The sequence below is a fragment of the Strix aluco genome, chromosome 33 (assembly GCF_031877795.1).
Source record: "Strix aluco isolate bStrAlu1 chromosome 33, bStrAlu1.hap1, whole genome shotgun sequence".
Lineage (NCBI taxonomy): Eukaryota > Metazoa > Chordata > Aves > Strigiformes > Strigidae > Strix > Strix aluco.
In genome coordinates, this window is record NC_133963.1 from 2,734,249 (window position 1) to 2,757,458 (window position 23,210).

The 23,210-nt window shown below is 43.6% G+C and overlaps 1 protein-coding gene across 5 annotated transcripts; it reads right to left on the reverse strand.

Annotated features, from left to right (window-relative positions):
- Positions 1 to 5,246: 5,246 nt before the first annotated feature.
- Positions 5,247 to 22,908, reverse strand: LOC141917061 (kinesin-like protein KIF20B). 5 transcript variants are annotated; one of them, XR_012621234.1, is made up of 8 exons: positions 22,622 to 22,908; positions 22,465 to 22,518; positions 21,839 to 21,980; positions 10,209 to 10,348; positions 9,463 to 9,613; positions 8,262 to 8,529; positions 7,321 to 7,440; positions 5,247 to 5,939 (listed from the first exon to the last, which is right to left on the reverse strand). XR_012621234.1 is itself a non-coding variant. In XM_074810138.1 (7 exons), exons 4-7 carry the CDS (start codon positions 10,346 to 10,348, stop codon positions 7,421 to 7,423), a joined length of 579 nt encoding a protein of 192 aa, XP_074666239.1. In that variant the 5' UTR covers positions 21,839 to 21,980; positions 22,465 to 22,518; positions 22,622 to 22,908; the 3' UTR covers positions 7,015 to 7,420. The 5 variants fall into 5 exon arrangements, 3 of the variants coding, with proteins under 3 accessions (XP_074666239.1, XP_074666241.1, XP_074666242.1); XR_012621235.1 differs by lacking the exon at positions 5,247 to 5,939 and adding an exon at positions 7,015 to 7,197; XM_074810138.1 differs by lacking the exon at positions 5,247 to 5,939 and having other exon boundaries at positions 7,015 to 7,440.
- Between the last annotated feature and the right edge of the window lie 302 nt (positions 22,909 to 23,210).

Here is a 23,210-nt window from a genome sequence, read left to right on the forward strand (position 1 = left end):
TCGGCTGGACCTGGACTGGGAGCGCAAGGGTGAGCTATTTGTAGCTCGATGGGCCCATGAAACATCCGGGCATCTCGGGAGAGATGCAACGTACAGACGGGCTCGTGATCGAGGGGTGGACCTGACCATGGAGGCCATCTCACAGGTCACTCATGAATGTGAAACATGTGCTGCAATCAAGCGAGCCACACGAGTAAAGTCTCCCTGGAACAGAGGGCAATGGCGGAGTTTTCGATATGGTGAGGCCTGGCAAATTGACTGTATTGGACCATTGCCACGAACACGCCAAGGCAAGTGCTACATACTCACTATGGTGGAAGCAACTACTGGTTGGCTTGAGACGTACCCTGTAAATCATGCCACTGCCCGAAATACCATCTTAGGTCTTGAAAGGCAAATTTTATGGCGACATGGTACTCCTGAAAGAATCGAATCAGACAACGGGACCCATTTTCGAAATAATCTCATAAACTCCTGGGCAAAGAAACATGGCATTGAGTGGGTGTATCACATCCCTTATTACCCACAAGCGTCTGGAAAGATTGAAAGATACAATGGACTGTTGAAGACTATGTTGAGAGCATTGGACAATGGGGGATGGAAGCACTGGGATATAAATTTAGCAGAAGCCACTTGGCTAATTAACACCAGAGGATCTGTTAACTGTCCTGGTCCTGCCCAAACAAAACCCCTTCATACTGTGGGAGGAGATAAGGTCCCTGTAGTACACACAGGGCAATGGCTGGGGAAGGCAGTATGGATTGCTCCTCCCTTGGGAAAAGGCAAGCCCACTCGTGGGATTGTTTTTGCTCAGGGACCTGGATGTACTTGGTGGGTAATGCGGGAGAATGGGGCTACTCAGTGTGTGCCTCAAGGAGATTTAACCTTGGGGGGGAAATAATCTGTGGGCTGAGTTGTATGTTGCAGGAAGTAGGAACGACGAAGAGTGAACCAGATACATGCGATGATGACCCAAACCCAGCCGGTGCTGGAGTCCAACACTCACACATACTGCTCTGTCCTGAACATCCATCTTGACAGATGGCAGCCAAGTCACTGAACATCTGGAGGAGTGAAGAAAGCTTACGGAATGGATAAATGAGTGTTATGTGGGACCTGGGCATGACGTAAATGGTATGGAATAAGGGGTGGAGACTGTACCGGGTCTGGCTGAGCCAGAATTGGTTTTCCCCTGCAGCAGCCCTCACGGTGCTGTGTTTGATGTTGGAGCTGGCAGGGTGTTGATAGCACACTGGTGCTGTGGCTACTGCTGAGTGGTGCTCACACAGCACCAAGGCTCTTTCCGACATTTCCCCCCCCCAGTGGGACGGGGTGGGCAAGACCTTGGGAGGGGACACAACCAGGACAGCTGACCCCAACTGACCAAAGGGCTGTTCCAGACCATCTGACGTCTGCTCGAGGATAAACTGGGGAAAAGGAGGCCGGGGGGGTGTCACCCTTGGTCCTCCGAGGCAACCCCTCCGCGTATGGGAGCCCTGCTTCCTGAGAAGGCCCGACATCGCTGTTCATGGGAAGTAGAGAATAAATCTGTTTGCTTTTTTTTGCTTCCGCGCGCGGACCTTTGCTTCGCTTTGCTTATATTAAACTGCTGTTGTTTTACCCACAAGGGTTGGGTTTTTTTTTTCTCTATCTTATTTTCTTTCCCCTCTTTGCCCTGTTGAGAAAAAAAGGGGAAAGGGGGGGAAGTGACAGAGCGACTTGGTGGGTAGCTGGCATTTAGCCAAGGTCAAACCACCACACATGCCCAAAAGGTCTTACAGGAAGGAGAATCTCCAAAATGCAAAGCCTTATCCGTTGTCTCCGCTTTAGCAGTGGTGTTTGGTTTGCATTAGTAGGTCACCTGCAGAAGGTGATACTTTCAGATGGTCAAAGTGATGAGAATTACTTATTTTTAGTAAGAAAGTATCTGTGCCTGGTTTTGTACACGCTGTGGGTGGCATTTTAGTGGTTGAGTGTCTGTTCCCATTTTTTTCTAGTTATGAAAATTAGGGCCGTACCTTTATAACCTGTGTAATCCTGAACACAAACGATAACAAGGATGCTAAACTCGAAATGATGGTGTGAGACTCTCCTTCTTTAAAGAAGGATGAAGACAGCTTCAGGTTCTATACTTGACCATGCACACCTGCCCCTTTTGTGGCTTAAAGATAGCATTATCTAAAAATATTTTCTTTCCTACACGTTTTTGGGAAAGAATCACCAGAACAATTAAAAAACATTAGACGGAGAATGATTATTCACAGCTGTGGTCAAATCCAGAATGCAGATAAGTTGTTGAAAAATTAAGGAAGTATGTGTTGAGATTTTTATCTCTTCAATTATAGTTGCAAGTGCTATGGGGAAAACATTGTAAGGTGAATTTAAATGAACTATTTTAAAGCTTTCTAGCACTTCAGTGTACCATATGATTACAGTTCATGTGAATTCTTCCTTGGCATTCCCAAATCCCAGGTTTGTTTTTAAAAGCTGTCTACCTAATGGCCTAGTGCTAGTAGTGCTGTCTTGTTGTCTTTGAACTATAAAACTTTTTTCTTTCGGTGGCCTCTTTGGACTCTTGTTTCTGAGGATTTGGCCTCACACAGCGTGTGCAGAACCCTATTTCAAAGCAAACATGCATGGCTGACTTTGGAAAGATACACCTTCCGTGCTGATAAACACCCTCTTTTTGGTGTTGGCCTTGCCATGATAGTGAAACATAGTCGTAAGGAGCCTAGAATAGAATTTCTTTTCCCTCTCTAATCTACAGAAGTTGTTTATATTCCAACAGGACGTTGAAAGAAATGTCTGCAGCTGAAGAGGAGTTGCTGGATGTGACGGAGGATCCCTCCTCACTGAAGTGTCTGGTGGATGGTTTCGCATGTTGAATGATGCTGCATGGATGCAGGTGTTGTGTGGTTTGCGGGGGTTTTGCTGGTTCGTTTTGGTTTTTTTAATAAGCAGCAGTGATTTTGAGAAAAGTCTGTGTTTCTTCTTGGAAGCAATTTACTATAAGCATGAGTGTACAAAGATGCCACAGGGAATAATTCCTTCTGGTAAGTAACTTAATTTTTTTGGCCACTTAATTTTTGATGATGTGTATAGGTATTTTTCTTTTTAAAGCAGATAGCAGACTGAGGTAAGTGAATGAGAAGGGGCTGCTCTGACAGAATTTTCAAATGGCACTGTTAGGATTAATAATCTCAAAGCCCTCTGGCTTTTTTTTGGTGGTATGTATTTACTTTCACATAACAGAATTCTTGGTTATTACTGCATACAGTAGTCCTGAGCAGACAGCAGTACAACAATTAACCACTTGGTGACACCTGAATATTTTGAAAAAGGTGCCTGGAGGAAATACAGAAAGCTATGATTTCCCTAAAAGATAAGCTATGTTTTAATATTACTAGATAAACCATGAACCTATCAAGGGAGTGAAAAGAATCAGATTTGTTTAAATATATGGAAAGTGCATGTCTAGATGTCCGTTTGTGAGAAGGGGAGCAGAGCTACATGTTGACGTTCCAGAAGAGGAATGACTGGGGGGTGGGATCCAGACTAGGAAAAGCCTGAATGCCCCACAGAAGAAACTAATACCTTCTTCATTTAGTTTGAATCTCATCTCCACACAAGTAAGTCTGTGTCTTTAGAAGTTACACAGCACCTTAGTGTTGTTTGCAAAACGGCGCTCGGCTGTTAGATGTGGTGTCCAGTTAGAAGAACGTGTCAGACTTCCTACTCCCGCGGGTCCTGGAGGCTGACTGGATGTGAGGCAGCTCCGATTTGGACTGTATGGTTGGGCTAATTAGCACAGACTCTATATTCCACCCCTGGTCCAGAGGCAGTGTTAGTGCAGAGTCGATGCCAAAATGGGAGGCATTCTTTATAATTCAGGTCCTTTGCATCAGTAACGCAGCTTTACAGCTTATGGAATCAAGCTGGCGCATTCAGATGACTTCAGAGCGCGGGAAGAAGAGAACTCGAAGTGGCATCGATGTGCGCTGAATTGGAGACCTTCCACCTCCCTTTCTTTAGTAAGAGTAAACATCTGAAGCTTGGAAAAGCAGAACATTCTTCTGAGAATGTTTGGGTTTGGGCTGTTTGGTTTGGTTTGGTTTGGTTTCGGTTACTACTGGTGGAATTCCACTGGTTTAAGGAAATACCAGAAGATGTCAGAACCTCTTTCTAGTTGTTAAGATAACACCCTCTGTAGCAAAGGCTGAGTCCTGGGCAGTTTTGTCCCTGCTGAGCGTGACTTAAGGGTGATGGGGAGGAAAGAAGTTTCGGTAAAGTTTCCTCGGTTTTGGGGATCTGCCCTGTTTTAAACTTGTATTCCACAACAGGGTATTCTTTGTCCACTCACACACGCTAGTCCATGCGGCATCTCACTAAGACACAAGTTAAGAAATGAATTTTTAGGTAGAAGAGAGTATTTAAAAGCATTTAACAGAAAGTATTTAAAAGAAAATAGGCGGATAAATCTCCGAATCAAGGAAAAACATTTTGATAACTAACTGTAGCATCTAAGTTCCAGTTTAATTCCAGTTCACCGCATGGAATGTGTATAGTGAACAGTACTGAAGCAGGTGGAGCAGGCATTCTATCTTACCCCTATGAATTCACTCATTTAAGCTTCTTAAATACTGCATACAGTAGCAATTTACAAGTCAAGGATAAAACTTCTATAAACTAGTTCAAGAGTCTGTACGCAGCATCTTGGAAGAAATTTATCCGTAGACTGCTGTCTTAGATTTTGGACGTTAAACTTGAAGTTCAAGCAAAATGCTTTTATTTTACTGTTTTATTGTAGGGTTTTTCTTTACTTCAACTCTGTCTTGGTTTGCTTTATCAAAATTAACTATATTGCTGTTGGAACAAGCAGCAGCCTGGTACAAAATGTCAGATGTTTAAGGAAATACAGAAATTGCTGGCTTTGTTTAGCAAATACAGATGACAACTGGTGATTGGTGTGTTTGGGGTTTTTTAGTGATTTTTAGAAAGGCTCAGAATGTAGTGTAAGATGTTCCTTAATCGTATGAATTTAGAAGTCTTAAATATTTATCAGATGACTTACACATAACGGTTTTTATCACAGCCCCAAGCAAGCATATATAACTTTGCTGTCCCTGAGTGCAGCACAGTGGGACAGTAGAGGTGAGTAAACCTCCTGGGACTGTGTTTGGTGCAGGTTTTACCCCTCAAAGGCATTGTCTCAGCGGCACTGTTTGGGCTGTTCGTTAGAGAAGTTGGTCTCAGGGTTATTTCCCCACATACACACACCTCTGAGAAGGCTTGTGAAAAAATTCTGTCCAGATTTGGTTGGTTTTTTGGTATTTTTGTGTTGTTTTGTTTTTCAAAGACCACCATAGCTATACTGCTGCTGCTGGATCACCCAGGCTGATGTTCCTGTGCATTGTGCAGCACAAAGGAAGGTTATGGTTTTTACTCCTAAAATGACTGAGGCATATTTCAGTCATTCAGTCATTTCTGAATTACTTGCATCTCCAGCTCGGGTTTAAATTGATGTTGAGAAATGGAGTAGTTACTACACCAGTGACCTGGAATACTTCTTTGGGTAGTTGGTTTTATGTAAAAAGGAGAGACTGATGTCTCCTCCGATTTGCAAAAAGTCTTCCTTTTAACTACAATTTTATGCTACAATTTTTTTCAAATATGCTATTGTCGATGAATTTATGTGTGAATGTCACTTCTGAGGCCTTTTTAATTTTTTAAAAATAGAGATTATCATCTTCTCTGAGTGTTGGGAGATTGGTTCTTTAAAGCTTGTAAGACAGTTTGGAAATAGCATTAAATACCTGCTCAGTGCTGACTTTACTGCTGGAAACTTCTAATCTGAGTCTCGCGGGGTTTGTCCTGAGGATTCAGTTATTTTTCAGTTGCTGCTGCTTACAGACAGGGTGTATAAATTTGTAAATCTGGGCCTGTGTAGGAGAACGTAGAGAAAACAAAGAAATGTTGGACTGTGGTTATCCGTGAAATGACTTGACTGACTTCAGCAGAGTCAGTCACTTCAAAACAGGACTGAGTTCAGTGCCCTCTTCTAGTCCAGTGGCGAATGACAGTGAACTTCCAACAGTAAAGTTGGGTTTTGTTTATGCAGCGTGTGTGTGGCAGAACTTGTACTTAGTTCATAGTGCATTTGGATCTGAAGTGTTAAATATGCAATATGCAAGACTGCTGCTGTGATCTGTGTGATGTATTGAGTTGTTTTACAGAACTCGGAACAGTGGTCTAATGTGCACATTCAAGCTGTTGCCTTTAATATTTTGTGTTCAGTGGAGGTGAAGCAAAGGGTCATCGGTGTAAAGTTTCGTTAAAAGTAGAGAGAGGCTGAGCAAATACTTAGGTTCGGTACTGAAGAATGGCTTTTAAAAGCATAAGGCTTTTAGGAAAAAACCCTGAGATTAAGTTTGTTTTTTTTTTTTTTTTACTAGGTCCTTTCTGATCTTGCTTGAACCGTTGACTAAGTTCCTTAATGATTTGAGTTAGTATTAGGGGCGCAGAGGACAGGGCAGAACGCGGCACTGGCATGACACCGACTGCTTTCACTGCAACATTATCTTAAGTTCCTTAATAGTTCAGTCCAGCTTGGACTAGATGATGCAGTGTGCTTGCTGAAATCAAGCGTCTCTTTCCTCTCCCATTCCCCCTCTTTTTCTGCAGCCACTATATGCCCTTGGCTTGAATTGCCCTGAAGAAGAAAACTTTGGAATTTCCTGCTTCAGATCTTGCCACAAGAGAAAAGAAGACCACCACATGGATAATGTGAATTTCCATTAATTATAGTATTCATATTATTGCTCTGCCTTAAAAAGTTCGTGTGCGTGGTGCTAGTAGGTGGAACACACTGATTTTTGTTGCCAATTTACACAATCACTGTCCTTCTCACATAACTTCTAACTTCAATTAGATTTGACCTTTTGCTGCAGCAAAACCTCCTTTCCCTCCTCTTCCATTCAGGCAAAAATAAAACAGACAGTGACATAACCCCTCTCTTCCCACTGCTAGAGTCCTCCCAGTTTGAGTGTTTTGGGTTTTTTTCTTTAGAGTGGCTCTTCATAGTCTCATGGACAGTCCTCCAATAATAACTCCAGATCACTGCTTCCAAAAGTCCCGTTTTCCACACACACCCCCACACACCTTCTGCTGTAACTTCAGTTTCAATGCCAACTTCACCTGCTGCCATTTCAAGAAAGCAGCAATTACTTACAGAAAATGTCAATTGTCCAAAACAGTCAAGTCCATTATAAGCACAGATTTGGATTTTTTTGTAAACAGAAAATTGAGATGTCTAAGACTTACAGAGTCTTTTATGGTTTCTTCTAAACGGGATATCAAATCTTGCAGTCTCATGGTAACATCATCTTTTTGCTCCACGATGTCCATTAGTTCTTGAATCCTTTTATTCTGCGTATTCATTTTCTTAGAAAAGAAAGTAGTTCAGTCAATGGTCAATTCTTGAACTATACGATGCATTTAGAAGCAAGATCAGTTAAGCTAAGCTTGACATAAAAAAAAGCTAGAAACGCACTACAACAGCATTTTAAGCCACTGAAATTTTGTATTAAAGCAAGTAATTCTGCACAAGGGTTTTTTTAGACAGTCCCCTCAGCTGGTTCTTTAAGCTGCTCAGCAGACTCGTCCGATTTAATCATCTGCATTTCCAAGTCTGTGACAGGAAGAGAAGCCTGCAGCAAACAAGCAGCCATTACACAGTTTACTCAGGAATCCATTTTTCCAGACCTTCTGGTACTTTAGTAGCTTTTGAATAGACTCATTTCTTTTTGTGTTGGCTTCTACTTGCAGGACACATTTCAAAAGTTCAGGTTTTTTGGATAGAATTGGGCCCTGCAACCCGTATAAAATATAGATCATGTCAAGAGACTTCTGCTGAAATCGCACTATGAGGGATTGCTGCTTTTGTCTATGAATGTTCCACAGAATACCTGAAACCACTGCATCAGCACAATGTGAAGTGCTGGATCACAATATAACCATGAAATCACGAATAAATAATGTTGACGTGTTGCCCCACAGTTCAGAAGTCTTCAAGTGACAGTTTTAAGTTTTGTCTTAAAAATGAAATAATCAAGGCCTGTGGGATTGTTCAACCTGAACATACACCAAACAATTGATTATCACCTCTATACACACGATTTGGTTCCAAAATCCTGCTCAGATGGATTATTTCTGTTTTACAGTGTCATTTCTTTTTGCTTTCTCATCACACACCCCCAGCTCACCTTTGGGGTTCTGTGTCAGCTGCTCTTCAGTTTTGATTAGTTCATCGGTTTTCTTTGTCAGCTTTTCTTTGGTCTGAGTTAGTGCAGTGGTAGTTTTGCTCAGCTGCTTTTCAAGCCAACCTGTAGCTTCCTGGGGGTCCTCTGGAGACACCACGTGTCTGTGTGTTTCTTCTGCCTGCTTTTTGATATCAACGACATCACCCTGCAGAGAATCAGTAACGCCCTCACGATCAATGTAGGTGCCTGGCCCTATGCCATACTCTTCATTCTGGAAGATAATTTATATCCATTTAGAAATAGCAAATAATGACACAATACCCATTATTTCTACTGAAAATTTGGAAGACCATTATGTCCTCAAACACCTAAGTACAGTTAATTCTGACCTCAAAGCCATCTTGTGGGTTCACAGGCAATTTGATGGCCACTTTCTGTCTACCTTCACACAGAAGTCTCCAGCATCCAGTAACAGCTACTTTAGTTTTAAAGCATTTCATGGCCCACCATCACATTCCCTTTTATACCACCACTAAAGCATCCCCTCCAAATTTAATATAAAAGCTAGCATTTTTACCCGATGAGAACACCGAATGAACACAGCAAGCAAACAGCTTTAGAAGGAATACATCCGAAAGTTTCAAATATCAGTAAAAGGTTGGGAGGTCAAATAACTTTGCGGGAACTTATCAAGTTAAGTTGTATTTAAAACATTGACTTTATATCTTTCCTCCTTGTTTAAAAACAAAGGGTTCCAAACTCACAAGAACCAGCCTCAACCTAAGAGCTCAGTTATGCTTAAGTGTATATACAGTTGTCATTGCTCCAGCTGTAGCCACAACAGCCTTAAGAGGGAAAAGGTCTCTGGCACCACTCCAGTACAGCGCATATATGGGGCCTAAGAATTCAGCTTCAAATGCCTTAAACAGGCACTTAATGCAACAGTTTACAGCATAACTGCAGCTTTTCCCCCGGCTTCTTTGTACACAGTAACTTTGTGTTGCAGAAACGCAGAAAACCCCAAAGATTCCTAAATGCATCTCCGAGGCACAGCAGCTACTCCCATTGAACACGACAATGTACCTTGCTGAGGACACAGTCACACAGCATGCCATTCCTTGGGACCGCTCTGCTCCTTCTGGAGACGTCCCATCACCACAGCAGGTGGTTAGTGGAAGGGATGGCAGCAGGGGGACAAACGTACCAGAGGTCCAGCTTGTTCGCTGCAAGGCTGATCCTTTAGTTTATTTTCTTCCTCCACGTCTCCAAGATAACCATCTACAAGTTCCCTGAAGATCTCCAGGCGCGTGTCAGCATCTTCTTCAAGCCGTTCTCGTTCGTAAGAAAGGCACTCACTAGAGTAGGACAACAAGTCAGATACAAGCTAGCTAGCAGGAGCTGCTAAGAAGTTATTAGTACAGCTGCTATAAACAAAGATGGGTTTTTCTTTATTCTGGCACAAGAGAACAATACACAAATGGTGTTGCTACACCAAAGCAGAAGTGTATTTCCCGCACACACACTCCTGAAGAATGAGGGGGAGACATATACACACAGGTTATGGCTGACACTTAACTACAAGCATTGTTTCTAAGCCTCTGGAGCCAGAACACCCATCCAAGTACCACTAAGGCTGCAGGAACCAAAGGATTTGCAAGTGTCACTCTTTCTACAGACATCCTATCAAAGCTCTTCCGTTAGGGAGAGCTCTGCAGGAACACTGCTGACAGATTACACACACCCCCCTCCATCCCCCCCAGATCAAAGCCTTTCCTACACAGTATTTTTCCTGAACTCATAGTCCAAACACAAACTGATCTATTACCAGAGGCAGGAAGTCTGGCAGGAGAGTGTGGTCTCTTATAGCCAAGGGACAGGTTTAACAAATAAGTGAATTGAATTTCTTTTTTTTTAATCAGTAACATTAAAAACCACTCAAAGCTAACTTACTTGAAATATATTTCCTGCTCAGCAAAATATTGGGCAAATTCCTGCGTCACCTCTGCACAAATTTGTAGCTCCAGCAGTAACTTCTTCTTCTTTTCAGCAAGAAGTTTGTTCTTCAACTCTTCTGTGAGACTCAGCAGCATCTGGAATTACCATTAGTATTAAGTTTTTCATAAAGAAATGGTTTCCCAGAAGTGAGATTTTCCTCATTCCTCAAACACTACAACACCACTTTACTCGTCCACCTGACAAAAGCCCTTCCACTTCTTTCATTAGCTGATTCATAAACAGGAAGATTTGTGAGGAGCTCAGAAGATCTCTTTGGTCCTAACGCAGCAGTTTATAAGTTTGCACAGAGCAGGCATTTGTAAAGAACATCCATTTGATGACCAGAATTGTTGAAGTTGTCTTAAACAGGCTTAAGCTCCGCAGGATTTGGCTCTTGTTTTCCAGAGGCTCATTTTGGGGGCAATATTAATGAAACCTCCACAAACCAGTTTCTAGTCCTCCGTTCCCTCCTCGTCTTCCCTAGAAGCGACTACATTTGCTTAAGGAACAGTTTTCAGCGTTTCCTTGTGCAGAGAATACAGAGGAACAGTCTGTATTGCTAAAAGCAGGTAATACTTGCTGTGCATTGACCATGGGCTCCCAAAGGGAGAGAAAGCCCAATCTGCAATTCTTACTGCTTAGTCTGTATTTAGACACATTATAGAGTTTGCCCACAACAGGCACCACACCATGAGTAATCCCACTTTTAGTTCTTAATGCTGGATTTAGATAGAATAAGGGTGATCAGAAAAAAAAAAAAAAAAAAAAAAAGAAAAAGGTGGGAGATGGGGAAAACCAGAATAATACCTTGCTTCAAGACTCCATGCTACGCTAATTCTTAACACAGCCCTGGCACATACCATGTACTCTTTTTTCCCAATGAGAACTGTATTTTCTAGGTATTTCTGCACTGCTTCTTCTCCTGACATATGCTGTTCCTCCCCGTCATTGTCATCTTCGATCACATCTGAAGTGCTAAGGCTTGGACAATAAGCCGAAGCCAGAGTTGACCTATAGATGAATCCTGTATGTTTTATAACTGACAAACGTTGTATCAATAGGTATTGTACTAAAATTATAACAAACCACCTGTGCGGATGTAACAGGTGGGAATATTGAAACCTGAACAATAAGTCTTGAACCGAAATGACTAACTCCGTATGTAGTCAGTAGTGAGATACGTATAGAAAATGTGACTTAAACATCACAAAACGTGTATCCTTCTTTGTGTGTGTAAACAAGGTAACAGGGCCACAGAGACAGTTGTCTGGCCCTGTGACCTGGTGTGTGACCTTGCTCATAAATCACCTCGATAAGCTGGGAAAACTCCCTTAGTGTTTTCCCTGAGCCCCGGCCAGGCTCTGGAAAATCTAACGTGAGACTGACTCCAGATATTTCCGCTCAAAACAAAGGTGCCAGCTCTTCTGGCTTACTGATCTCAGGTATATAAGGCTGGGCCCGCTCACAGCGACTTTGGGTGCCTCAGCTACGGGTGGACGCCCCGCGTAGGATTTCCCACTCGCCGGGACAGGCTCCCCAAATCCTCGCTGCACCCGGGGCTGCCCAGCGCCTGCGGGTCTGGGTGATGGGAACGGGTGCGAGTGGGGACGGATCTTCCTTAATCACTGTTCTCCTTCTCGGGCAGGAACGGTTTGATGCGTTACCCTGTGTTTCCCTGTTTGTTTGAGGGCACTATTCTGCCTTTTCTTACTGCACGTTGTCTGTATTACTCTGTTACATTATTTGGTTATCACTAGTGAAATACGCCTGCTCTTTTCACTCTGGTGTCCGAGTTTAATTGATATCCCTGATCAGCAAAACATAAATTGGGGTCAGAAGTGGGATACGACAAAAATGCCATTGTTTAAAGTATCTATTGGATGTTTTAAATTGTATGAAAAGGTACCTATTGAAAAAGGAAAAGAAACTACAAATTCAAGTAAACGAGGGTGGATTTCATTAACTGCACATAGAAAACAACACCAGAGTTAAGAGAGGCTGTTGTTAGAGCGCTCCCAGATGGAGCGACAGAGATGTGATTTGCAGAGTCAAATAGTGATGTTGCAATGCCAGAATAAGTTGTTTGCTGATAAGCTGGATACTTATCAGACAGTGGCGGAGAAAGCTGCGGTGCGAGTAGCACAATATGAGTATAGGAAAAGGAGAAAGTGTAAGAAAGTGCATGCGGTGATTGCAGAAGTGGGTGTGCAGTGGGATCCTGGTAGAGATCCTAATATTGGGCAAGCTGTGAGGAAGGATATGATAGAGGATTATACACAGTATAAAGTAAATTATATAATTGAAAGATTTAAGCAGAGACCGGGGGAATCCTTGCTCTCTTGGACGGTGCGTTTGCAGGATCAGGGAGTGGCAGGGGTAACCCTAGACGCAGGAGATTCTAAAAAGTTTTTGATTTTAAGTTCAGATTCTTTTGTGCAGGATGCATTTCGAAACAATGATCAGGATATTAATTTGTTAGCACTGGCTGCTCTGGGATGTAATACCAAATATCCTCCAGAGAATGATTGGCCGGCATCTGACCATCAGTGGTTTGCTTTGCGGGGTTGTAGACAGCAAATGAAAGAGGAAGGGATGAAAGCAGCTGTTTTTGTAGGAGACGCTGACTTTATGGTGTGGCATCCTTTGTCGGTCACTATGAGAAACAGAGTGATTCAAACCGTTCCACTGGCATATAAAAATGTAATTATGCCCCTTTGCATTAATGAAATGGGGGATCCTCTCGATGAAGGAATAGAAAAAGTGCAACAGTTACGTGACCTTGAAGAGTGGGGCCCCCGAGGGAGTGCAGGGAATCGAGATACTCGAGACAGCCCTAAAGGCAGCGAAAACAGGATTTCTCGTACAGAAATGTTTACGGCTTTGTTAAAAGACAGCATGTCTCATGAAAAAATTTATGGTGTTCCAACTAACGAGCCGTGGCGAATATATACACAGAGAGGGCTGAATAAACCTAGCAAGAGAGTGCAGAGTGCTAAAACTAAGAATCCAGGGACAACTCAGCCTATGGCGCCCCTTCTCGAACCTCAACGGGACCCTCCATCTGCCCACGGAGGGCCCCCCGTGAGTGGGTCACTGGTTCCGGGGGTGAAAGAGGATTGGGCAGCATTTTCTGACTTGTACCCTTTGCAGGAGGCAAGGGAGGGGAATCAATATTATAATCAGCACATATGAATTAATAGCCAAGCTCCAGGGCGGTGGGTGCAAAAGGACCGATGGCCCCATGTAGAACTTAAAGTTTTTTTGTTTTTTTTTTCCTTTTGTTGTTATTTGTTTGGTTTTTATTTAGAACAACCAGTCCCCACAAACTGTAAATGTCCTCGTGAGACTGGAGCAGAGGCCTCCTTAATATATGGGAATCCCAGGAAATCTAAAAGACAACCTGTAATTATTACAGGTTTGGGAGGAAAATAAATTAAAACTGTACAAACACAAATGGAAATGAAAACAGGAAACCTCCAAAAATGTTTATATTCAGTCATGATTGTCCCCATTCCTGAATATAAAATTAATATAGACATTCTAAAAAGACTAACTTTAAATCTTTCTGATAGTCAGTATCAATTTGGAGTTAAACCCTGTATTAGTACCAGACCTGTTACGGTCAGCAAAGTAAAAATGTCTCCTGAGCAGATCCTGGCTGCAACCAAGTTAGTTACAATGAGGCAATATAGAATTCTGGGAGGACATGGAGAGATATCACAGACAATTAGAGATTTATTAGATGTAGAAGTTTTGAGGTGGCAGTCTGGTGTGGCCTGTCAAGAAAAGTGATGGATCCTAGAGAATGACAGTGGATTTTAGAGAAGTAAACAAACATACTGCACCGCTTGCAGCAGCTGTGCCAGACACTGTCACTTTAATAGAAGAAGTTCAGAAACATCCAGGAACTGGGTACGCTGTAATAGATTTAACTAGTGCATTTTTTACTATCCCAATTGCAGAAAAGCATTTGCTTGCACAAGGGTGGCTGCAGAGCCCCACTATCTGTTATAGAATTGTAGCTGAACACTGAGATAAAATACAGCTGCCTCCTCACACACAGTTAAGCCACTATATAGATGATATTTTGACTCAAGGAAATGATGAGGAGGAAATACAACAAGTTCTTGAATTAGTGGGAGATCATATGAAACAGAAGGGTTGGGAAATCAACTCTGCAAAAATCCAAGGACCGTCTGAGACAGTGAAGTTCCTGGGAATTCAGTGGCATTGCGGGCATCAAGCCAGCCCCACATGGCCCTGACCACCCCAGAAACCCATCTCATTTTCCAGGACAACCTGTCTTAGCCGAACTCCCCACGGTGGGAGCAGTACCATTGGTGTTGGATACCCCAATAAACAAGTACACCTGGAAAGCCAAAGATGCTCATGGAAAGGAGCACAACATTAATACAAGGTGGATTATCCCATCTTTCTAATTATAACCCACTTCTGGTTCTCAAAATGAATCGAGAAGCTTTTCTTTCCTTTTTCTTGCAGGTAAACCCCCCGGAGAAAGATATCCTGAGTCACGACGGGGGATCCTTACGTGAATTTAAATTTTTGTATAGTGTTGATATTCACTGTCTTATTAATATTTCTAGGATGTATTGTCTATCATTGCAAAAATTGCTTTGGGTGACTGTTCCCCTCTCCCTTGGCTCTGTGGGAAGCTCCGACTTCCTAAGTGTTAACCAAGAATGGGAGGAAAACAAATTTGTGGGTTTAAGTCATTCTGTTACCAGTATTATGAGCAAACAACAGACACCAAACCAGGGCAAGGTCCCTTTGCTAACGGGGCCTGGGCTTTAAAAGGTCATTACTGGGCCCATGAAGGCGAGGTGGAGGTATCAAGACCTAAACCACACATGCACTCTGGGCTGGGGGCATGGAAATTCATTTTCCTGCTGCGTTGGCAGACCCCAGCTCCAGCAGCCAGACCATCTTCAGCTCCACAATGGACAGCAACAACCAGAATATTTTCCCTTGTGATATGTATGAGTTAGTCTTGTAAGTGTCCATGTAAAACATCCTGTAATTGTACTTGTTCATGTAGACAACCACCTTCTCCCCCCAGTCCCCAAGGACCGGGAGCACATCCTTAGGCCCAACCTAGGACACATTTTGATTAAATATGTTTGGTTAAAATATTGTTAATTGACATTGTTATTGTTACTGTTACCTTTATTATATGTTTGGTTAGGATGTTGTTGACCATTGTCAGTGTTAATGTTGGTTTATTTGTTATTTGTAGTGTTATCGCTCATTTACCTTTGTTTAAATCTGGGGTAGAAGTTTCTAGGCCCAGATGACACATGTGCTTTAGGATAAAGGGGCGTGGAAAGAGATTTTCCTGCTGCGTATGCTGACCCCAACTTCGGCAGAGCAGGGCAACAGACTGCGTGGGCTACCAGAGCCACAAACACTCAGTGATGTATTACCAGAACCACGGAAAAATAATGGATAATATGTTGGTAATAATTTCAATTCACTTTATAGCCTGAGCCTTGATAATCACTTTCTTATTTGTTCTTATAATACATCTTTTTTGTCCCTGTGAATGTCAATCATGTGAGCTGCCGTTGTGTTCTTCTACTGATTCCTTGCAACCTTAAAATCGGTTTGTAGAATGTTTTGGTTTTGTAGAGTTAGTTAATTTTGAGCATGACATGTTTGTTAGAGATGTTGTTAGCTGTATGCTTGTTAACTGAAGATGTTCGTATTTGTTAAAGATATTGGTAGTTATATGTTTATTAACGGAAAATTTATATATCTGTTAAAGATGTTATTAGTTATATGTTAGTCAGAAATATCGTTAGTTGTCATGTTGCACGCTATTTCTGTCCTTTCTTTCTCTCTCTCTTTATATCTCTATCCTCTGTGCCACCACGAGGACAGCAATGTCGAGCCATGGGGCAGTGTGAGAGACTGTGTTGCCTCGACATTGCTGCTGCACCACTACCACTACCTGGCCTCAACATCCTGTCCCGTGAAGGAGTACGCTCTGAAGGAGATGAATTGTCCCCGAAGAAACCACCATATCTGCCTGAAGCCAGAACAACAACATCCTTGGCAGCGCCTGCCAAGCTGCGCTTGTGCACGAGCCAGGTGGAGAAGAGATGAGGGTGAGGAAGGCGTGCGGAAGCTGAAGACGCCGCAGGCTGACACCCCTCCTCCAGCACGACCACTGAGAACACCTGGACACGCGCACCTGGAGGAACACGGGGCGGCACGTATGACAATGAGCTCCGTGGAAATGGGTGAACTCTTTGGAGAGATTGTGGGGACTTGGACAATATAAAGACTGCGTACTCCTCTCTCAGGGCTCAGAGCTGAGATTTCAGGAGAGACTGAACCAACAGGACATCACTGGATTCGTGGTGGTAACTGATTTTGCTGCATCTCTTCTGTTTGCTTGCTTAGGTATTCTGACTTTTTCTTTCTTCTTCCCTCTGTCCTATCGCTATTATTGCTTGTTACAGGAAATAGAGTTTACAAGGTTGCATGGTATCTAACCTCCTTTGTGTCTTAAGATCACAACTGAGATTGTTTAAGAACCCTCCCTGATATTGGATCGGGACACGCCTGACAAAACATCAACTGATGAATGAAAACTAATGTCACTAACCATAGAGATGGTTTGAGAGCCAAGATTCACCTGTAGGTCAAAGGACCGAATGAAGTGCTAAGGCTTGGACAATAATCCCAAGCCAGAGTTGACCTATAGATGAATCCTGTATGTTTTATAACTGACAAACGTTGTATCAATAGGTATTGTACTAAAATTATAACAAACCACCTGTGCGGATGTAACAGGTGGGAATATTGAAACCTGAACAATAAGTCTTGAACCGAAATGACTAACTCCGTATGTAGTCAGTAGTGAGATACGTATAGAAAATGTGACTTAAACATCACAAAACGTGTATCCTTCTTTGTGTGTGTAAACAAGGTAACAGGGCCACAGAGACAGTTGTCTGGCCCTGTGACCTGGTGTGTGACCTTGCTCATAAATCACCTCGATAAGCTGGGAAAACTCCCTTAGTGTTTTCCCTGAGCCCCGGCCAGGCTCTGGAAAATCTAACGTGAGACTGACTCCAGATATTTCCGCTCAAAACAAAGGTGCCAGCTCTTCTGGCTTACTGATCTCAGGTATATAAGGCTGGGCCCGCTCACAGCGACTTTGGAAGCCTCAGCTACGGGTGGACGCCCCGCGTAGGATTTCCCACTCGCCGGGACAGGCTCCCCAAATCCTCGCTGCACCCGGGGCTGCCCAGCGCCTGCGGGTCTGGGTGATGGGAACGGGTGCGAGTGGGGACGGATCTTCCTTAATCACTGTTCTCTCTCTCTTGTAGTAATGATTTGATGCGTTACCCTGTATTTTCCTATTGTTTAAGTGCACTATTCTGTCTTTCCTTACTGTATGTTTTCTATATTATTCTGTTACATTATTTAGTTATTTCTAGTAAATACACCTGCTCTTTTCACTCTGGTGTCTGAGGTTAATTGATATCCCTGATCAGCAAAACAACATCTTCTAAGCTCCTGTCCCATGGGGCAGTAACTCTTTTCCTTGAGATGGGCATTTTAGTGTGACTAAGTAGTGAGGATGTTGTTGCTGATTTCTGGCCAAACGACTGATCCTGGACAAGAACAGATGTGTCCATAGCTAAAACCTACCCAGAAAACAAAGAATAAAGTCTTCAGTACTTTTTAATCCTCTACTGGCACTTCCAAGACAGACCTGTTGCACTTCCCTAGAGGTCTCTGAGCACAGCACTCCCCCAGTCTATCCTCAGGATGGTTTGGGGAACTCCAGGTGTAGTTTACACATTATTCTTAACCTGGTGAATCTAGAGAGTCTGGAAATTTTTTCTTATTGGTATTTTGCTAATTCAGGATTCCGTATCTTAGGGCTTCCTAGGTCAACTCTCAGAAACAGAGGGAAATGTAGAACACTTGTTCACTTAAGAAATTAAGTGAACAGGCTGTATCACAGTTGAAATAAAGCCTAGGTTTTAGAAAGAGAAGGAAAACTTCCTTCTGCTGAACTCTTTAAAAAAAAAACCAAAGTAAAACAAATCCCTACAGACAGAGGTTAATGCACACACACTCCATTCCCACTCTCGGTTTTGGTTGTTTGGGTTTTTTAGGCACAGAACTGCAAAGAAGTGCAACTCGTCTACCAAAACCAGTATGCTTAAGAGAAGAAACATGGATTAAAAACCAGGTGAGATTTGGGTTGGGTTTTTAATGTTTTGTCAAGAGCATATGTCATATAAAGCTGGGATTCCATAGAGCGATTCCTGAAATAGTTAAATACGTGTGTAACCAAAACTTCCAGGTTTAAGCTTTACACACATAAAACACCCACCCAAACCTCTCTCTGCTGAAGTAGGTGCCAACTTTGAAAACTGTTGCTATAAGAACAATACTTCAGCTTATGAATTTAGTGGCAAAACTACAGGGGACACAGACATGATGGTTTTTCTGAAGCCCTTAGAGACTGCTAGAGCTAGACAGGACAGATGCCTGTGCTTTTGAAGTGAAGTCGTGAAGAATTCTGCTGCCACCTGCCTTCCACACTGGAGAATTCTAGTTAACTAACTCGGATAAAAACCACGGTAACGGATAGATTCCATCCCACAACAGCCACACCACTGGATTATAACCCAGCATACCACTAGGGAGAGGCTTAATTCTTTCCACTACAAATAAAAAATGCACTGCGATCCCTTTCTAGTTCCAATTCCTAGCCTATGCTCAGTTTTCTTACATTCTTGCATCCATTTCAGAACTAAAGACACCAGGAAAAAGGTATGCTTACACAAAATCCAATCCCCGTAACTCTCATTGGACTGAACAGCTTTAGAATTCCAGGCACTGAAGTGGATTTCTGGACTGCTCAACAGGGATCTCTTTAAGAATAAAGCCCAGCAGAAACCTGTCTGAATTCAAATCTTTACAAGTCCAACAGCTTTGGAGCTCTGCTGTTCCAAAACCACTTTTGCTTCCTTTGAGGTTATTTGCACAGACCGGAAGAGGGGAACAACCTCAAAATCACTCATTTCTTTCAAGTATCCTGACAGAGAGTAAATTGTCCAAAGGAGCAGAGCTACCAGCATCCCCGCAGATGGCGAGACTATTTGCATTCCGTCCTTACTAAGCACCAGTAACCCCAGAGGATAAATGATCAGGTGCCCGAGCTAGAGAAAAAAGCTCCGTGTTTACATCCTATCAATATTCAGCCACAAGGCAGAAATCACAGACCATCAGCAATATTGCTCACTTTGCTGCTCATCTGGCAGCACAGACACATCCATACTTAAATACAGAGAGTTGCTTCCCACTGGAAAAGGGAGAGCCCTGAGCTCTCTAAAGGTGCATGGACCCATCAGCACAGCAAGAAGTGCTCCTCTACCTCCTTTGCTTGGCCAAGTATTGGGCTGTCAGCAGTTACAGCGCTCGCTGCGCTGCCCAGGGCAGAGCCTCTGTAACACCTGGTTGCACTCAGACACCCAGCTAGGAACCAAGGAACATATTAAGTTAAAGGACAGCTGGATTACATTGGTTTCTCCTCATCTACTCATAACTTCTTGTTTATTGTAATGCCGCTTGTAATTCAACCTCCCACGAACAAGGTAACAGTCACTGGCAAACAACGAACAGCCCTAAGAAGCTGTTGCATCCTGCACTGCAGTCCCTTGCCATGGACTGAACACAGACTGCCATGTACTGCCAGAAAGGAAAGGCTGTGTTGGCAATAGTGGGAATAACAGGAGAGGAAACCACGGCACCCCGCAGGCAACATTCTGCCCTGACAGTTCTGATCACACCGTTAAGTCCTAGAAAAACAGAAACCATGAAAAAGTCTCCGGAGTCTGAAGAGACACGAATGAAAAATTCTTGAAAACCCACACAATACAGCCCAAACTAGTCAAGCGTGGGGGACTGTACACTTTGGGAATGTTGGGTTCTGTTCTTTACCTATTCTTTATTAGGACAGAGCACCCCATCATCGCCCCAGATTAATGCTGACTGAAAACACTGGCAGTAGGCTTTAGTTCTGATCTACCCAACAGAAGATCACTTAGAAGACAATGTCACTGCAATAAAGATCAACTTCACACGGCACAAGACTCATTGTCCCTCTACTACTTCTGTGTATAAAATCAGCATTACAGCCTCTAGAACTGCCATTTCATTGTAGGAGAAATTGTTCCCGCGTAAATCAAATCACCTTATTTGTTAAAATGCTTTGAAAAATAATTAAAGAATGACACCTTCTGACCAGAAAGGATATTGAGCTTTAACAGTACAGAAACAGCACATCAGGAGACAAGGTCTCCTAGGATATTATTGATCAACTCAGAAACCTGAGACAAGACAGAAATACTTGGAAGGACTCACATATGTTTCGAATTATTTATGCTCTGCCTGTAATAACCGAAACAGACTCAAATACTATTCCTTATTTGAAGACAAGGCATATAAGATGTATATGACCTTTACAATAATGATAAAAAACCCCAAATATGAGTCTGGACTTACACACTTTTCCCATTCTGACATCTAGAACACATTTTCTTAACTCCCCCCTCCTCCCTCTAGATACTTGGAGGAAAAAAAGAAGTCACACACACCTGGCTGGAATTATTACAGCCTTACAAAGCAATACACTGTATGTTTATGTAAACTCTGGCAGTGACTGTCACCTGGCAGTTTAGGATATTTGTTATGGAAGGAGACTTTCAAAGGTTATTTATTATTATTCACGAGAAGCCAATGTATAGGGCCTACGGTTTAAATAAAGGAAAGAGTTACAATATTTCTGCTAGAAGTAACCCTCTCAAAAAAAAAAAAAAGGAACTTCGTTCAAGGGGAACGCATTTCTACTTCTACCTTGGAATGTGTAGGTGTTCCCAGCATTTCTAACGCCGTACGTAAAAATAAGATGATTATATCCATCCAGGAAATCTTGCACCGGTTGCTTCATGGTACCGTCACAGAATTCTTCTGGAGTTGTTTCAGGGGCAAACCCCTGAGCATTACCAAGAAACATCTTTATTGTGTTTCAGCAATCATTAGAGACTTTTACAGAATCCTTTAAATTCTGTGTGTTTATAATCTTAAAGACTATTGACAGTTTAAAAACCTAGTTTGCTTGCTATTAAAGAACAAAACTTCCACCGCAGAGCACCTGGCTCTGGGTGAAATGCTGTGCCAGCAGAGAAGAGCCTCAGTGCCGCTGGGCAGCAGGGCAGCAGGGCCCAGCAGTGGCACCGGTCACAAACCTCAGGCCACATCTGATGAGCATCTGGAAAGACCAAAGAAAGAAGCCCTGGCTTGTGTGCCAGGATGTGCACTGAAACCTGAAGAAAGGTCAATTAACCTCTGGAAAAGGTCACCCGAATTCACCCTGTTTGTTAATATTCAAAGTGGTGAATTCCAAGATAAGGGCAGCGGCTAGAGAACCACCACCCAAGGGGATGCTCCCAGCTGCACCATGAACTGCCTGTTCCAGGTGTATCTGGATCGATTGGCTTTGAGTTGAACATGAAATTAAGACCTTTACAGCATTCTACCTGTCTGCACACCAGCGTGTGCTCTGCCGTCCGCAGGCTCAGGTGCTTTTGGCTCCAGCTGCTCCCGCACCTGCTGCTCGGCCAGGGCTCTCCTGAGGTCTTCTCCGTGCCTTGGAGTCTGAGGACAGTGATGTGGGATACTCTGGGCAGGCGGGAGGAAAAAAAAAATCCATCCCAGATTACTTCCTGTATGTAAGTGGAACTCCTTCTGCCCAAAGGTAAATGAAGACGATCGCCTCTCACCCCACAGACTTGCAGTTCAGGGCCCTGACCCCCAGGAGGGAGTCGTGGGCTCTGTGCCCCATGGGGGTGTTTGCTCCCAAGGCCCGTGCTGCACCCAGCTCCTCAGGACCTGCCCCACAGGGCCCTGCCCCAGCACCCTTCTCGGCTGACGGGTGGGCCAGAACAGCCACAGCCGGGCACAGGGCACCGGAGTGAGCACAGGGAACACAGGCTGCCCCTCTGTGCTCCCCACCCCGGCACTGGAGATTTCCACCCCAACTCCTCCAGGGAGGAAGAGGCCTGTGTCTTGACGGCTTCCCATCCCAGAAAGGCCGACCTTCCTCTCCTAAGGCCCCTCCCACCCATACACAATGCCAAGGTAGAGAAACGTAGCCACTGCTTACTTTTGCCTGGCACTGAACCAAAGCCTCGATGGTCTGCGCAGTTAACGTCACCGGCTAGAAAAGAGAACAAAGGCCAGGTGGGAGAAACTCCTCTGAGGGTCCGTGCTAGAAAGCAGAGTCACGCCCTTGACCCAGCTGGAACAACAAAGACACTTACAGATCCACTGAGGCCCAAGACGTTCACAAGGAGATGGATCGAGGGCAATGGGGTCACCTGCATTTCTTTAACCAAGTAATGAGCGATAGGACAAGAGGGAATGGCCTCAAATTGCGCCAGGGAAGGTTTAGACTGGATATTAGGAAGCATTTCTTTCCAGAAGGGGTTGTTAGGTGTTGGAATGGGCTGTCCAGGGAGGTGGTGGAGTCCCCATCCCTGGAGGGGTTGAAGAGTAAAGTTGACTCAGCGCTGAGGGATCTGGTGGAGTTGGGAACTGTTAATGTTGGGTTGATGGTTGGACTGGAGGATCTTCAAGGTCTTTTCCAACCTAGACAATTCTGTGATTTCCCGGGCTCCGCTCCTCTGCCTGTGCACAGGGAATGGACAAAGGAAGAGCTCTGTATCACTGAACCTGGCTTTGCTCTCTCCCCTGCCAGCCCCTCCAGCACAGAAGGAGCAAGTGGTGGCAGCCGGGTCGGCTCTGTGTTACTTTACCAACACAAGGCTGAGCAAGTCGGCCAGCGCAGTTTAAAGGGCATCTTAAAGTATATGTGTAAATGTTTGCTGGCAAATGACAACAGCTTTCTGA